The 13,176-nt window shown below is 41.6% G+C and overlaps 1 protein-coding gene across 2 annotated transcripts; it reads left to right on the top strand.

Annotated features, from left to right (window-relative positions):
- Window positions 1-1,897: 1,897 nt before the first annotated feature.
- Window positions 1,898-6,712, top strand: LSM8 (LSM8 homolog, U6 small nuclear RNA associated). Of its 2 annotated transcripts, XM_067315179.1 has the most exons (5): window positions 1,898-2,033; window positions 3,070-3,110; window positions 4,550-4,677; window positions 5,021-5,101; window positions 6,459-6,624. In XM_067315179.1, exons 1-4 carry the CDS (start codon window positions 2,003-2,005, stop codon window positions 5,070-5,072), a joined length of 252 nt encoding a protein of 83 aa, XP_067171280.1. In that variant the 5' UTR covers window positions 1,898-2,002; the 3' UTR covers window positions 5,073-5,101; window positions 6,459-6,624. The 2 variants fall into 2 exon arrangements, with proteins under 2 accessions (XP_067171280.1, XP_067171271.1); XM_067315170.1 differs by lacking the exon at window positions 5,021-5,101 and having other exon boundaries at window positions 1,914-2,033; window positions 6,459-6,712.
- The last annotated feature ends 6,464 nt before the right edge of the window (window positions 6,713-13,176 follow it).

Consider the following 13,176-nt stretch of genomic DNA (forward strand, 5'->3'; position numbering starts at 1 on the left):
GAGGGAAAGGAATTCCATATTCTGAGTCCCAAGTTACTATTCTGTCTACTGAATGTCATGAATTTACAACTAATATTTTTCTAGTCCAGAATTTATGCAACTTCATTTCACAATATGCTAGACTGAAAATAGTCCACTATTGTTTTTTCTGCTTTGAAATAACTTTTCTCATACAGCATTACACCTGAAAAGCTAGGCAGTCAGTACAATAAATAGCCAGTGAATACTGTCTACAGTCAAAAGCAGGCCGAAGAAAATACATTTTAAAGTGATATAATGAAGACTACTTGGGAGATGGTGCTGAAACAGGGGCATTTACCTTGTATTTCAAAAAGTTTGCTAAGTATACTATTTATACTCTGGGAACTGTAAGAGGTTATACCTGTGTAACATTTTGGATACCAAAACCCACCAACAGACTGCTGTATTATTAAATAGCATTAGAGGGATTCATTCATGACAACTTTTAATACATGAAAATGAAGAGGATGCCTGTATGTACAACATACCGCAAAATATTTCTGAAAGTCTGTTACACGCTAACAATGATTGTATTATCTACCACAGGGAAGAATGGCTAAAGCAAATGACAGGGAATCAGTTTTACAGCTTAAATTAGTTCTGTTACTGAACGTCTTAACTTAATTTTGCTGAGATATTTCCTCTAGGCAGGCTCCCAACATTCTTGCAAATTTTCTTCCAGTGTCATCAAGTCCAGCAGACTTCATATACTCCTCTACTTCACAGGACTTTTGAATAGGCTGAGGAAACAGCGTACAATTACTACGACTGACGAGGAAGCATGGAAGGCAGTTATAATCAGGGGGAAATCAGAAAAAATAATGTGCCAGCAGAAGAGAAAGGGAGGAATGCTAGTGAAAGATAAAGCTACACAAGAGTCAAATGGTATGAGTCCCTGAATATACTCGCTTACAGATTAAGGTGAAAAGAGATTACTAAAACTATAAAATCCAAAACCCTGCATAAAAATCACAGTTTACTTGATCTTTGCACACCTTTTTTAAAACATGTAAAATTTTGCTTGGATTGAGAAATCTGAACTACTGCATCTCTTCAAAGAAGTAGCACAATCTCCACTTAGGAGAGAGGTGGCCGAACAGGTCTGGGCTCGTACAGACAGCTTGGTGCCATGCCCATTCCACCATGGCATCTGGGTACAGCAACCCCCCCCTCCGCCAAGTCTCCCACCTCCGCCGCACCCAGGGATCCACCAGTTCCTCTGAAAGCACCTCTGGAGAGGGCTTCGCAGAGAGCCCTGCCACGGTAGCCCCGGACACCCACCCCCCGCCGCGCTGCGAGCCCCCCGCGGCAGGCAGCCAGCGCCGAGGGGAACAGGCCGCCTTCCCGCCCACGCCACAGCGGCAGCCTCAGGGAGCACGGGGGGGCGACGCTCCGTCACCCCCCTCCGTTTCGGGAGGGAAATCTGGCTCCCGCGTTAGCAAGAGAAATGCTGCTCCCGGGCAGTCAGCCCTCGAGCCGGGCACGGAAACGCCTCCCCCAGCCCAAGCCCCTCCACAGCCATGGCGGCGAGTGACAAGGCGGGAAGAGGCAGGGAAAGGAGCCACTGCACCTCCTACTCCCCTGCCCCCCCGCAGGCGCCCCTACGGATGGTGCCATGTGCCGTGAAGGGGGCGACGTAACCCCCCACGGCCCCCCGTCGCCGATACTTGGTACAGCTCACCCGCCCCCTCCCCGCCTCTCGGCACATGCGCAGCTACAGGGGCTCCGCGCGCCGAAGCGGAGCGAGCGCGGGAAGCAGTTGCGCCGTTTGAAATGTGGCCCGCCGCCGCGCCGCGCATGCGCAGCGACTCTGGCGGCCCCTCGGCACCTCCTCCTGTTCCTCTGCGGGCGTTGCGCGCCTGCGCGCGGGGCCGCGCGTCAGCGGCGCGCGCCGGAGGTGGGCGCCGCCAATCTCGCCGGCGCTGTCTCGCGGGAGGTGGCTGCGGGGGCCGGCGCGAGGGGAAGCGCGGGAGCCGCCGCCATGACCTCGGCGTTGGAGAATTACATCAACCGTATCCTTGTGCCGCGCGGAAACGTCGCGGGGCGGCCGGGCGGGAGGACGGGCCCTCCCTCGCCTTGCCGCCGGCGCGGGGCTGGGTGCTGGAGGCGCTGCGGGCGGCGGGCGCCTGCGGCGCGGCAGGGTGCGACCTGCGCGGCGTTGCCCGGCCCTGGGCAGGCACCTGGGGAAAGGCCGCGGCCCCTGGCCTCCGGGGGGCCGCTCCCTGGGCGGCTGCGTTGCTTCGGGCCTTCCCCGCCGGCTCGGTTTCTCTTTCCGTGGGGCCGGCTCGGAGGTTGGCAGGGACCGAGAGAACAGCGCTGCCTCTGGTGCTGCGGGCAGGGTCACCGCAACGCTGCGCGCTCGCACCTTGCCCATACTGCCGTGATGAGGCAGACGGACGCAACGGACCTGGGCTCTTAACATCTATTTAGCCGTCAGCTTTACACCATTCACTCAAAAGCTGTGAGCTGGTGGTCTTGGAACCCTTTTCTTGCTCGGTTTCGGTACTCGTAGCAACCTGTTGTTGTTTTCAGTTAATTTGCAGATACAGAGGTACTAACTTGTAATCGCTCAGTTCGATGAAGATGTAATCATTAAATTGGGGTAGTCGGAGCTTCAGAGTAAGGGGGGGTAGAAGGCCCGACTCGAGGTCCCCACTGCTAAGCTGTTTTTAAGGACACGGCTTGAAGTGGCAGTCCATCTTGTTTATAAAACAGTTTGTTATACACTCAACATCTGATAGTTTGCTGCTCTGCTTCGGGGCAGTACACTGAGTAACAGGAAGACAGGTGGAATTCTGATCTGTAGTGTGCTTTTAATGATGATCATGTTTGCTTATGACTCCATGTTCAGGCTAAAGTGAAACTTTGATGCTAATGGTGTAATAAAGAGAGCTTGTCTGTTGTCAAATGTTGCTATCAACAGTGATGCCTATCTTTTGTTCTTATAGGCTCTTCTAGTTCCTAATAAAGCTTACATTATGGCTGTTTCAGAAAGTTGTAGTGGTTCTGTTTCAGATGTCTCAGAACATTTCCTTAATGAACTGTCAGGTACTGTTGCAGTAATTACTTCCGATGGAAGAATGATTGTGGTGAGACTTGTACTTTTTCACATCTTGTTTTGCCCCCATAAAGACTCTTCCGTGGGAATAAAGAAATGCTAGGGCATAAACACTTAAATGTTCACACCCTTACAGACTTTCTTTTTTAAGCTTTATTTTGTGTAACATGATTTAAACAGGTACTGGTTGTTGCCTGTGAGCTGTGCCCTTTGATAAACTCATCCATGCAAACGCTTTCTTTTGACTCTTTGTGTAAACGGCCTCTTTTATAGGAATGCGTAAGCGAATGCATTTCTTGTTCACTTCAGCATTTTGGTTTCCATCTAAAGAACTGTCTTTATTCAGTAAGCTCTCTACCTTAACTTTCATGTTAAAAACATTTCTTCTATATGCTTACAGAAAAAACATAAGTTGATAACTGAGGACTTGTGGAATTCTGTTTAAATCTGAAAAGCTGAGGACTGAAAAACTGTGTATTAGACTGTGTAATATTTTATTTTTATTGCTTCTCTGTTCTTTATTTTTACATACTCTTTTTTCCCCCCTCTCTCTCTCTGATACCTTTTGTGTTTTGAATTTAACTTAATGATATGATCATTGCATGAGGATTATATATTTCTGTTCATCTGTACACAGTTTAGTGTGGCTTCTGAAAGGAGAAAACAGTAAGAAGTAAAGCTAGGATATTTGTATTTTTAGCAGAAATATGTTAGCTTTGGACAATTCTCTGTCTGGTTGGAGCCAGTCTGGGAAACTTCGGTTGTGATGCAGGATGCCTTTCTACCAAAAAGATTTAATTGAATTGGTATATATGAATTGTTGTTACACAGTAAGATGGTATAAATGGTTATTATTACTGTTTAAGTGATAGTATCTTGTGCAAATCTAAATTTCTTAATCTTTGTGGAATTTACCATTAGCAAATGATGATGTTATCATTTTTTCTAAACTCACATTGAAGTGGCACAGAAATTCTTTCTTTTGAGCTTTTCTGTGGAAAAAAGCTAATTCCTTTACAGAATCACCAATTAAAATTGTTCCTTAAAAATTATTTCAGTACTGCTGAATATAAAAATCTAATTTTTTTGTTCTTTGATTTTTTTTTTTTCATTTGCTTTCCTGAAATTTCCATACAAGAAAGGCTAAAATACCGTAGAAATAATAAAATTAACTCTCTGGAGAGCCATCATGGGCACAGAGGAAACTGTTTTTCTTCTAATACTAAAGATTACAGTAGCTGTTAGTATGAACACTCAGTAGTAAATATTAGACAGTCTTCTTAAATTGATTACTACTTTTAAAGTTTTGTTCTCCAGCTGTACATATTTAAGCCTAAAAACAAAACTGAAATAAAGCATCTGTTCTGTAGTACCTTAGTAGTGCCACTTTACTTTTTAAGATATCCTTGGGAGCAAAGATGATAAATTTAAAAGGTAATTGAAGCACTTAATTTTTGTGTGCTTTTTCAGGGAACTCTCAAAGGTTTTGATCAGACCATTAATTTGATTTTGGATGAAAGCCATGAACGAGTGTTCAGTTCTTCACAAGGAGTTGAACAGGTTGTACTGGGATTATACATTGTAAGAGGTGATAACGTGTAAGTATAGTATATTCATATTTAAACCAATTTAATTAGGAGTACAGTTTATATATACAATCATGTATCTGTATGCATCTTGATAACCCAAGACATCCTACTTCTTTGTACCTGCAGGTAGCACAGATAAAGCTATCAAAGCTCAAGCAAATGGATGAATCTGTGTTGCTGTTACAGAAGTGATAGCATTGTAATGTTAAGATATTGTTGATCTGGATTAACTGAGCTGTAAATTAACAAACTCATATACTGATAGCAATCTAGGAAGGGTCAGTATAAAGCTCAGAGCATTTTCCTTGCTTCAGTCATTGTACAGATGTTTTTTATCCCAATCTGTGAATAGGGGAATGTACAGATGGAACAGAAGATGGAAGAATGAAGAAATGATGAGATAGTATTTACATGCAACAAGTCAGCAATCTGGGTATACCAGGTTAACTTCTAATGTTTGGGGGGTTTTTTAGGCATAATAAGGGAGAGTTAAGATATTTGTGGAGATTACTTGGTAATCTGGAGAATGCTTGAAGGTGCTGGCTTGACAGTGTAGCAACTGGACAGTGGAAGCTGATGTAGTGGCTGATCAAGGGTGGGAGTTGATACTTGATATCAAATGCCATTACAGAATGAGGGTAAATGTTCATTGAAAGCAGAGAGAAGAGTAGCTGATGTGTCAAACAGAGATGGGAGGATTACAGGAGAAGTGGAAGGAGGGCCTGCTGAAATGGCCTGCTAGGAAGATGATTTTTGCAGCAGCATTCTGAAACGGATGGCAACAAAGTAAGATTATTTTTTATCAAAACCAGAAAAAAAGGATGTTGGAGCAATCAACATGTGAGCCTGGATAAGAATTTTGGTCTTCTAATTCTGATGGATATTTCTCAACAAAGATATGTCAAGACTTCCATTTTTATCAAAATATGTTTATCTAATGTGTTTGAGAAAAGGGGTAGATTGGAGCGCTTTTCTGGAGGAAACAGTAACTTCAAAAAAGGGGACTGAGAAAATAAAGAAGCTATTGAAAAATAAATTAAAAGGAACAGTTTAAGGAGTAAAATGTTTTCAGGGATTCCATTGTGTGTCAAAGACACATACTAAAAGCTTGTAGTGAAATATCATCAATCAAAAAATTCAAATGTGGCAAGTGTCAAGACTGTTAGCAGAAAACTACAGAATAGAAGGGTATGGTAGAAGAAAGGTTGGTCTTTCTACTTGTGTTCCCTCTGAGCTAGTTCCTAACATCCTGAACTAGCACGACTTCTATTACCTTAATTGTCTTTTTTTCTCTAAGGCAGCTCAAGTCCACTACTGTTTTATTCCAGATAGTCTTAGCATAGCATAGGTGAAATACTATGTGTTCTCCCTTGAAGGATAAATTAATAAAATTTTACTAGGCTGTGCTGAAGGAAATTAATTTTGTCTTGCCTCTCTTATTTCATAGGCAGTTACAAATTGCTACAGTTACACATTACTCTTGAAAAACTATGCTCTTGCTAAAAGATTTCCAGCTTTTGTTTCAAAGACTAGCCTAAAACAGTTTAGTAGTATTTGATTCTTATAACCTATATCAAAGAAAACACTATTACAACCATTAGACTGTACTTATAACCATCAGAATCTGAAGTTCAAATGACAGAGGTTTAAAATAAAATTTTGTTTTTTAAAAAAAGTCTCAACTAGCAAGTTAATTTTGGCTTCCCAGATTTGTACCAGGGGATTTCAACAATTGGTAATCTGTTCTTTTTTTTTATTATTATTATTATTTATTTATTTATTTATTACAGTGCTGTCATTGGTGAAATTGATGAAGAGACAGATTCAGCTCTTGACTTGGGGAATATTCGCGCAGAACCTTTGAACTCAGTTGTGCATTAAAGCAAAAATGCACAAGGACTCTGTAAATCTTTGGTTGTACAGACCTATTTAAACAGCGCGGACAGTTTTTACAAATTGTGTGTAACTTGTTTAGTCACCAGTTTTTTATTATGAATATATTATAATTTGACATGTAAATTAAAATTTCTACGTTTTACAAAGACTTTTTTCATTGGATTTACTTTGGGGTTTCATGCTATATAATTTCACTGTAAAATTAAAATATGTATTGGGAAATGCAGGCAATTTCAGTGATAGTCCTGATATTGTGTATATATACTTCATTCTTAAAGTAGAAATCTCATTCCTAAAGGTAAACCAATGTTTTGTATTAACACCAGTTATTTTGGGGCAGATTGAATAACAGTCAATTTAACAATCACTAACACTTTTTTTTTATGTAGGGTATTACTAGTAGTAGAGCTATTGAACAAACATAGTTCTGACTGTAAGTAGAAATTTGATTTTTGTGATTTCTAGGTAATGCAGAAAGTAAGAATGTTGCAAGCTTTCACAGTCAAATTAATGACATCCTCATGTAATTGGTTGTTTTTGTTGTTTATGAAACACTATTCTTTAGTCTCACAAACTGTATCAGAGTTGCAGAAATTCATAGTTTCTTGATGTCTGCAGAAAAAGTCTTTTGAGCAGGAAACAGATCATAAACCAAATATATGTGTTAAATCGAAGCCCGTTAAAGTCTAGAGTAACTCATTCTATATCTTCTCCCCTCAGCAATTGTGGTATTGCTCAAAATTTGGGCAAGATATGTAGAAAGTGAACAAATTGCTTATCTGCTAACGTGTAACCCTTTTCTTGCTAGAGTGTAGTTTAGAAGACGCAGAAGTATTTTAAATAGATAAAATATTTCTTTTGAATGAAATTTGCCTTAGTATTGAAAATAAGGATTACACATAACTGTAACAGACCTTCTCTATACATAGGCAACAGTCAAGTTAAGTGGAACAAACTCTGCACAGCATATTACATTTTAGACTACATCGTATTCACTGTCCACCAGAAATACTGATCTGGCAGTGAGAGGAAGTTGATCCTATTGTACAAAATTGTTTTTCATGCCCTTTCATGTGGCAGCAGGTTTTATCTTTTCTCTTCATATATAAATATGCTTTCCAAAAGATAAGATAGTTTAAAATGCCTGTTTATGGGTTTTTTAATTGATTTTAATATTAAATAGGTTTCAGAGCTTTTCCTTGCAAATTCACTGGCTGGAATCCAAATACATTGAGCTGAAGATGTTTGTTCTCCAGAAATCTGGCGCTCTCAAGTTCTTTTAACTTCCAGCTTGTTTTCAGAGATTGTTGGTGTGTATGTGAGGCCAAGCAAAACCTTTTTTTGTTGGTCTTGTGACCTAGTAAAGGAATGTCTTGTAGTTTTCTACCCCCGTTTCTCCAGGGAATGGCTGAACAGACATCAGATAAGACAAATGAGGATTCATCTGTAATTACTGAAAATCATTAAAGTCTAATGATTGTATAATTCCTTATATCAAAATAATTGATCAGATTAATGAAACTGATGGTCAACAAAATATGCTTTTGCTACTGAAACAATATCAGCACAAAAGAAAAGAAAATACAGAAAGTGAATTGTATCAATATAGGGCAAATGAAGCAAAATGCTCCCCCTCACACACACACCTCCACCCTCTTCCAGCATGCTATGTTCCTTTTCAGAGGACTTTTTACAGTAACTATAGAAATGTGGATGTGTCTTCCAGTAGCTGCATCTTCCCTGAAGAAAATAAAAGCTCCAACGATGAAGGTAGAAATCAAAGCTGGAAACAAAGTAGTATGCAGATTTTTGCCAAGAAAATTTCTTCCTAGCACTGAAAGCCTGACCTTATTGCCAGTAATGTCTTCCTTCCTCAAGCCTTACAGCATGTTCCAGGAACTCGCATTGAGTAAATGGGTTGAGACCATGCAGCCTTACATCAGTAACTGCCACCTAATGGCAGGAAGTTTCACTCCACTCCGATCTTGCCTGTGGGTTGTATTCTTGGATGGCAGAAGCAATGGACCAAATGTTTTTCATTTCTTGAGGGGACACAACTGTGTATAGAGGCCCAGGGCAGGCACCAGTGGTTTTGTCCACCAAAATGCCATTCATGATAATGGGTTTGGTTTGGGTTTTTTTCCCCTGTAGTCATCTTTTGTTTTATACTTCAGATTTTTCTTATCTTGAATTTGGTGAATATTTTTCCACATCAACAGCAGTGATGACTGATAGTGCACTGCATGGAAATGGGCGTGGAAATTATACAGGTGGAGAAAGTTAAGAACCAGGATTTAAAGTAGTGAAATCCATCAAAAAATAGAAGGAATCAGGATGGAAACCTGTTAAATATTGGCAAAGCTGGGTTTTACAGGAGTGCTGATCATAGGTTAAGTTCTATTTAACATAGATGCAGTTACTGTGCATGTCATATCAGGTATACTGAGAAATTATGAAAAACATTCTCTACTCAAAATGTTTTAAGGCACGTGAATGTCACATAGAAGGTTCCTATGCCCCCCAAAATACTTATTAATTACAGTTATTATTTTGGATTTTTGTGCTCAGATGGTTAGGAATTCTCACGTGTATGATTTCCAGCTTTAGCTCTGCTCATGATGCAGATGGCAATCTGTATGCAGATGAATGCTGTGATGCTGCTCCTGCAAGCTGCTGATGTTGTCTGGTAAGCATCTGCAGTATATTGCACTGATGGAACGTGCAGATGAGATAGTGTCTTCAGCTACAGAGAAGAGATCCTCAAGTCAGTCGCTCTGCTAACTAACTTGTTCAAAATTGTATTCCTATTAACAAGGATCAACAAAAATCATGCAGCTATAAAAACCCTAGGTATTTACAATTTATAGCATTTCCAATAAATAAAAAAATAGTTCTTACCACCTATGTAGCGTTTCATCTACAGGACTTCAGTTTGCAGTGAATTGCAGTGCTGAGCAGAAGCAAAGGCAGGAAGCAATTATGGCTAAGGAGCTGATGTTGATTGAAAACATGCGGTGCTGCAGTGGAAACTGCACAATAGGACTTCAGCTAGTTTGGAACTGGATTTCAAAAGCAGAGGACATTAAGATGTCAATAGGATTGGGGCCCACCTTTCTCCTAACAATCAGATCATTAGCAGTAAAAGCACGCAATGATTTCAATGATTAAACTACAAGTGCAAAATATGAGAAAGTGTTCACTTCATTAAGTGAATGGAAACAGCCATCTCACTTTCTGCCGTGTTTCTTATACTGCATGTCTTAAACTCATCCTGGATACAAGCATCAGGCATAATTGCAGCTAAAACTGAGGAAGTGCAAATGATCAAGGCCTCTGAAAAGGCAGACTTAAGATTCTTTTGTGTAATTATAATGGGATAAGATTGCACTCTGAAATTGCGCTCTTGATTTTCAAGACTGTTTCACAGTACAGTTCACAGCTCACATTCAATTAAAATTTTCAGGATCAGAGTGGAAACAGTCTCTGAGAAGAAACAGAACAATTAAAATATTTCATATAGTTAGCTATTATTATAATTTAAGTGATTGTTATTTGGGGGGGGTAGGTTCTAATTTAGCATCTTGCATAGTTTATAACATTGGTCCTGTCCTTATGACTTTTATGTTCTAACTTCTCATTCCACCACTTTTCAGCAGTCCAGCCAGTGCAGAAAGCAGTAGGAAAGACAGGCATCAATTTGGAGGGGGCACCATTTTATGAGTGGGTAAGAAAGACAGGTATGTTGCTATATAACCACATCACATATGTCAGTAGTTTGGGGTTTACTTCTGTTTGTTTTTTTCTGAGTATCAACAGCAAAGAGCAGCCAGAATATGACTTCCTAGCAGACACTTGCAGAATCACCCTTGGGTGAAAGGGAATTGCCAGACTATCCTACTGTTAATACTACTTTCTCAGCACACAGAGGTGTCCAGAGCAATGATGACCCCCAATCTTCACCTCCTGTTGAGCCTGGCTAGTTGAGTCTTACTAGTTTGCAGGACTGTCAATCCCTTCTCCTAGGAGTCTTTTCTAAATTAAAGATTAAGGGGTATAGAATCTATACCTTTCAATTCTACAGCCATTAGAAGAGAGGCAAGTGGGAAGAATAAGAAAATTTAGATTTTTGTGTTTACAATGTGAGGGATTGTGACATTGAAATATGTGCACAGTTGTATGACTGACAGATTAAAGGTGGCTGCAGGGACCAGTGGTTTGTCCTGTTGTAGTGATACCTCCCAGCACCTGCATTTTCTGCTGGCCTGCTTCTGACTGTCCTTTAAAAGAGATCTATGGTAATGATGATTTTCGTGGTCTTCTCTTAACTCGCTGTACTAAGAAAAAGGACATATTTGAAAGGCTCAGAAGAAATTGGGACTAGAGGATAACGTAGGGCTAGAGATTCAAAGCAAGAGGAAGTTAACCAAAAGCCTGGTCTGTCAGCCTCTGTTCAAGGCAGATGGTTCCTTCCAGGTTGAAAAATATGTCAAACTAATCATAGGCGAGGGTGGCTGTTTGGAGTACATGTGTGCTAGAAAGTCAGTTCATAAGCTCCAGAAGGATGCCACAGTAATCACTCTTGCTGCTGAGGAAGGTAATTTTTTCATATAAATGCATAATCTAAAATCATCAACCTCATTGTACTAGTAAGAGGGAAGTACATTTCACCATGGCAAATTTGGAGGAGTAAGATTCGACGGGCTGCTGCCTTAAATTCCAGTGTGGAGGAGGCTGAAGAGTTTTAGGAGACACCATAATTACAAGCGGATTAAGAGTCCTTTACACAGCTGTTTCTTTAAGCACTTTGCTTAATCTGTTTCAGAAGTTAAAAGATGTTAGTAAGCGAATGGCAACATTAAGTTAACAGACGCTAGACAGCCACAAGGAGTATACAATTACACCAGCCAAAGGTCATTGTGTCAGCTCTGTGAGGTTTTACAGGTGAAAGGTTTTACAGTGTTTTTCAGTTGTTTCACTCCCAGACACACAATCCCCTGGTTCCTCAGCCACTTCACCTACTTGCTGGCTGGCCCAGCCTGATGGTTGCTAGTGATCACACATCCCCTTGCTTGCCCCAGTTGCTGCCAACACACACACACACACACACACACACACACACACACACACACACACACACACACACACGGGCTGACTCCAGCTGCTGGCACTTAGCCCTCCAGACACAGCCCTGCACACACAAGGGAGAGCTCTGCACCCAGGAAAAGAGTTAAAAATCAAGTTTAATAAGAAAATGGGACAGATGGCACTGATCAGGTGCAGGGCACAGCCAGGCAAGCATACTGACCAGCAGCCTGCTTATATGCAACCAGCCCCTGCTATCCCCTTATCCCTCTATTTTCCCATGCTTGTTCCTCTCCAAACCACCCTGATCCCCTCTGTGTCCCTGCCTTTGGTTCCTCTCTTCAACTCCCCATAATAAGCTTTGTGCAGTCCCAAAACGCTCTTCCCCAGCATCCAATCATGTGTCCCAACCCCCACACAGTAACCCCTATGTCTGTAAGGGGACCCGGAGCACCTCCTCCACTGGCTCCTGGCTTCCTCCAAATAAAAGGAAGAACAAGGGCCTTAATGTGGCTGAAGAGGTGCTCTTTCCTCTTATAGAAGAGACTGCACCTAAACAGGAGACTTCTTGGCAATAAGAAATTGGATTTATGACAGGAATGCTTGGCTACTTGATGAGTTGGTGAAGCTGAGAACTGAAAGCCAATTCACTGTTGGGCCAGCATTATAATAAAACTATGCCTCACATCACCAGTGAGAAGAAGAGAGCCTTTTTTTTTTTTTCCTCCTCCTCCTCAATTCATCACTGGGCGACAGCAGTTTGCTTGTTTTTTCAGCTTCCTCGGAAGAGTGAGAGATTGGCCATGGCTAGGGACAGCACATGTGAGCTGCTGTGCCTACTGGCAGTGCAGGCACTGAAGTGCCTGCCCCATGTCCCTGCCCTCACACCAAGTTAAGCCAATTGCTGACTTTGAGCACTGAGGGCATTTCTTGCCCCAAATCAGAGGGCAGGGATCATCTGAGAAGCTTCTTACACTTCTCTGTAGTGTCAGATAAGCTCAGTTTCCCAGGACCTGTATTTCATAAACCCTTGCTACTTCTGTAACCTGGGCCACTGATGACGTTCCCGCTCTCTCCTGCTCGCTGTTGCAGCACGTGGTAGTTGTGATTCTCCCTTGTGATCACAGTTCTGTGGTTGGTTATTTGCTGTGGAGGAGCCTTTTGTGACTGTTTGCAGGCAGCGCAGCTACACTGCTGCGAGCCTTTATGAACCAGACCTGTCTTGTATGAACACCTCCACTTGTGAGTGGTTGGACTCTTGACAAAGTGGTCCTTTCCTATTCAGCATAGTAAAGCAAATGCTTTAAAGAAAACTACTGCTACAGGGAATATTTAATCAACACAAACCCATCATGTAGCCCACCTGCCCTACTTTGGGGGGAAATAGGACTGGACAAGCCATGCCAAAGCATTTCCAAGGACAAAATGACAAATGACAATGACAAATACAGTAGCTTTAAAAAGCTCCTTAAACACCTATTACCAAGTTATCTGTCTCATCTGTCAAAGCAATTGAGAGGCAAATGACTC

Source organism: Apteryx mantelli, chromosome 1 (genome assembly GCF_036417845.1).
Source record: "Apteryx mantelli isolate bAptMan1 chromosome 1, bAptMan1.hap1, whole genome shotgun sequence".
Taxonomy (NCBI): Eukaryota; Metazoa; Chordata; class Aves; order Apterygiformes; family Apterygidae; genus Apteryx; species Apteryx mantelli.

Coding starts and splice junctions, on each gene's coding strand:
- LSM8 (XM_067315170.1), top strand. CDS start 2,003: ATGACCTCGGCGTTGGAGAATTACATCAACC. Junction 2,034..3,069: donor GTTGGAGAATTACATCAACC/GTATCCTTGTGC, acceptor ATGAACTGTCAG/GTACTGTTGCAGTAATTACT. Junction 4,678..6,458: donor ATTGTAAGAGGTGATAACGT/GTAAGTATAGTA, acceptor TATTTATTACAG/TGCTGTCATTGGTGAAATTG.